Source organism: Poecilia reticulata, unplaced genomic scaffold (assembly GCF_000633615.1).
Source record: "Poecilia reticulata strain Guanapo unplaced genomic scaffold, Guppy_female_1.0+MT scaffold_303, whole genome shotgun sequence".
Lineage (NCBI taxonomy): Eukaryota > Metazoa > Chordata > Actinopteri > Cyprinodontiformes > Poeciliidae > Poecilia > Poecilia reticulata.
In genome coordinates, this window is record NW_007615078.1 from 73405 (window position 1) to 74553 (window position 1149).

A 1149-nucleotide genomic window follows, 5' to 3' on the forward strand; every position below is an offset into this window, starting at 1 on the left:
CTCCCACCTCCTCCGTGGCCCCGCCCCTCCTGCCGCTCTGCCTGGAGCTGGGCGTGCTGGGGGAGTCCGATGGGGTGAAGGAGGAGTCCCGGTCTGAGGAAGAGGAGTTGGATGAGCGCTCTGATGATGATGATGAAGGCTGTGCCCCGCCCACCAAGCTGGTCCTGCTTCAGGTGAGTCGGGTCCCACTGGGACTACTTCCTGAGGCCGTATCCTTCCACTCACCCCGTGTCTCTGACTCCTCCCATTCAGACAAGCCACGCCCCCTCCAGCCCGTCTCCTAGGCAACACACAGACAGTGGCTCCGCCCCCCTCCTGCTGGCCTGCCAGGACCGGCCAGGTGAACCGTCCCAGCCCACCAATCAGACGCCRGCACCGCCTGATGGGCAGCAGCCATTGGTCCGGCCGTCGTCCAATCAGCTGCCCGGTCCTGAAGCTCCGCCCCCTGCTGAGAGTTCCCATCAGCCCCTGGAGCTGCTGTCAAGCCCAGCAGCTGTTGCCATGGAGACGGCCTCCGTAGCAACGGTCCAGGTGAAGGAGGAAAGGAGGCAGCGCTACGACTCCGAGGACGCCTGCATGGACAGCCAGGAGGAGGCGGAGCCTGAGGAGCTGGACATCTCCTTCGACAGCCAGTTCCCCGACCTGATCTCTGACCTCATCACCGAGGAGCCGGGCCCCGCCGCCGCCCCGCCGGCTCCGCCCAGCGCATCGGGTCCGGCCGTGTTCCCCACCGGCGTCCGCTACGTGGTCCCGCCGCAGCCGTCGCCGTCCTCCTCCTTCCTGCCGTTCCCCCAGCCGCTGCCCGCCGCCGCCCGCCTGGCCGCCATCACTGACTTCTCCCCGGAGTGGTCCTACCCAGAGGTGAGCGTCCTGCATGGGGGGCCGGCCCACAGGTTCTGGTTCCGGTCCCAGCAGATGTTCTCTCTGCAGGGCGGAGTGAAGGTTCTGATCACCGGGCCGTGGAGCGAGCCGTCGGGTCGGTACTCCTGCGTGTTCGATCAGAGCGCCGTCCCCGCTTCCCTCATCCAGCCCGGGGTTCTGCGCTGCTACTGCCCAGGTACTGACCGCTGACGGGCCGGTTCCATACGGGCCGGTCCGGTTCTACAGGGTCGGGTTTGGCAGGTCCAGACCCTCTGGACGTCCTGGGTG

General features: G+C 67.6%; 1 protein-coding gene across 1 annotated transcript in view; it reads left to right on the plus strand.

The window, feature by feature from the left end:
* camta2 (calmodulin binding transcription activator 2) overlaps window positions 1–1149 on the plus strand; it is a gene marked incomplete at its 3' end in the record, with an annotated part of 21240 nt that overhangs the window by 3540 nt on the left and 16551 nt on the right. The window contains exons 9-11 of the mRNA XM_017303493.1: window positions 1–173; window positions 253–861; window positions 931–1069. Of these exons, the coding sequence (XP_017158982.1) occupies window positions 1–173; window positions 253–861; window positions 931–1069 (921 nt within the window). The remainder of the gene's footprint in view (window positions 174–252; window positions 862–930; window positions 1070–1149) is intronic.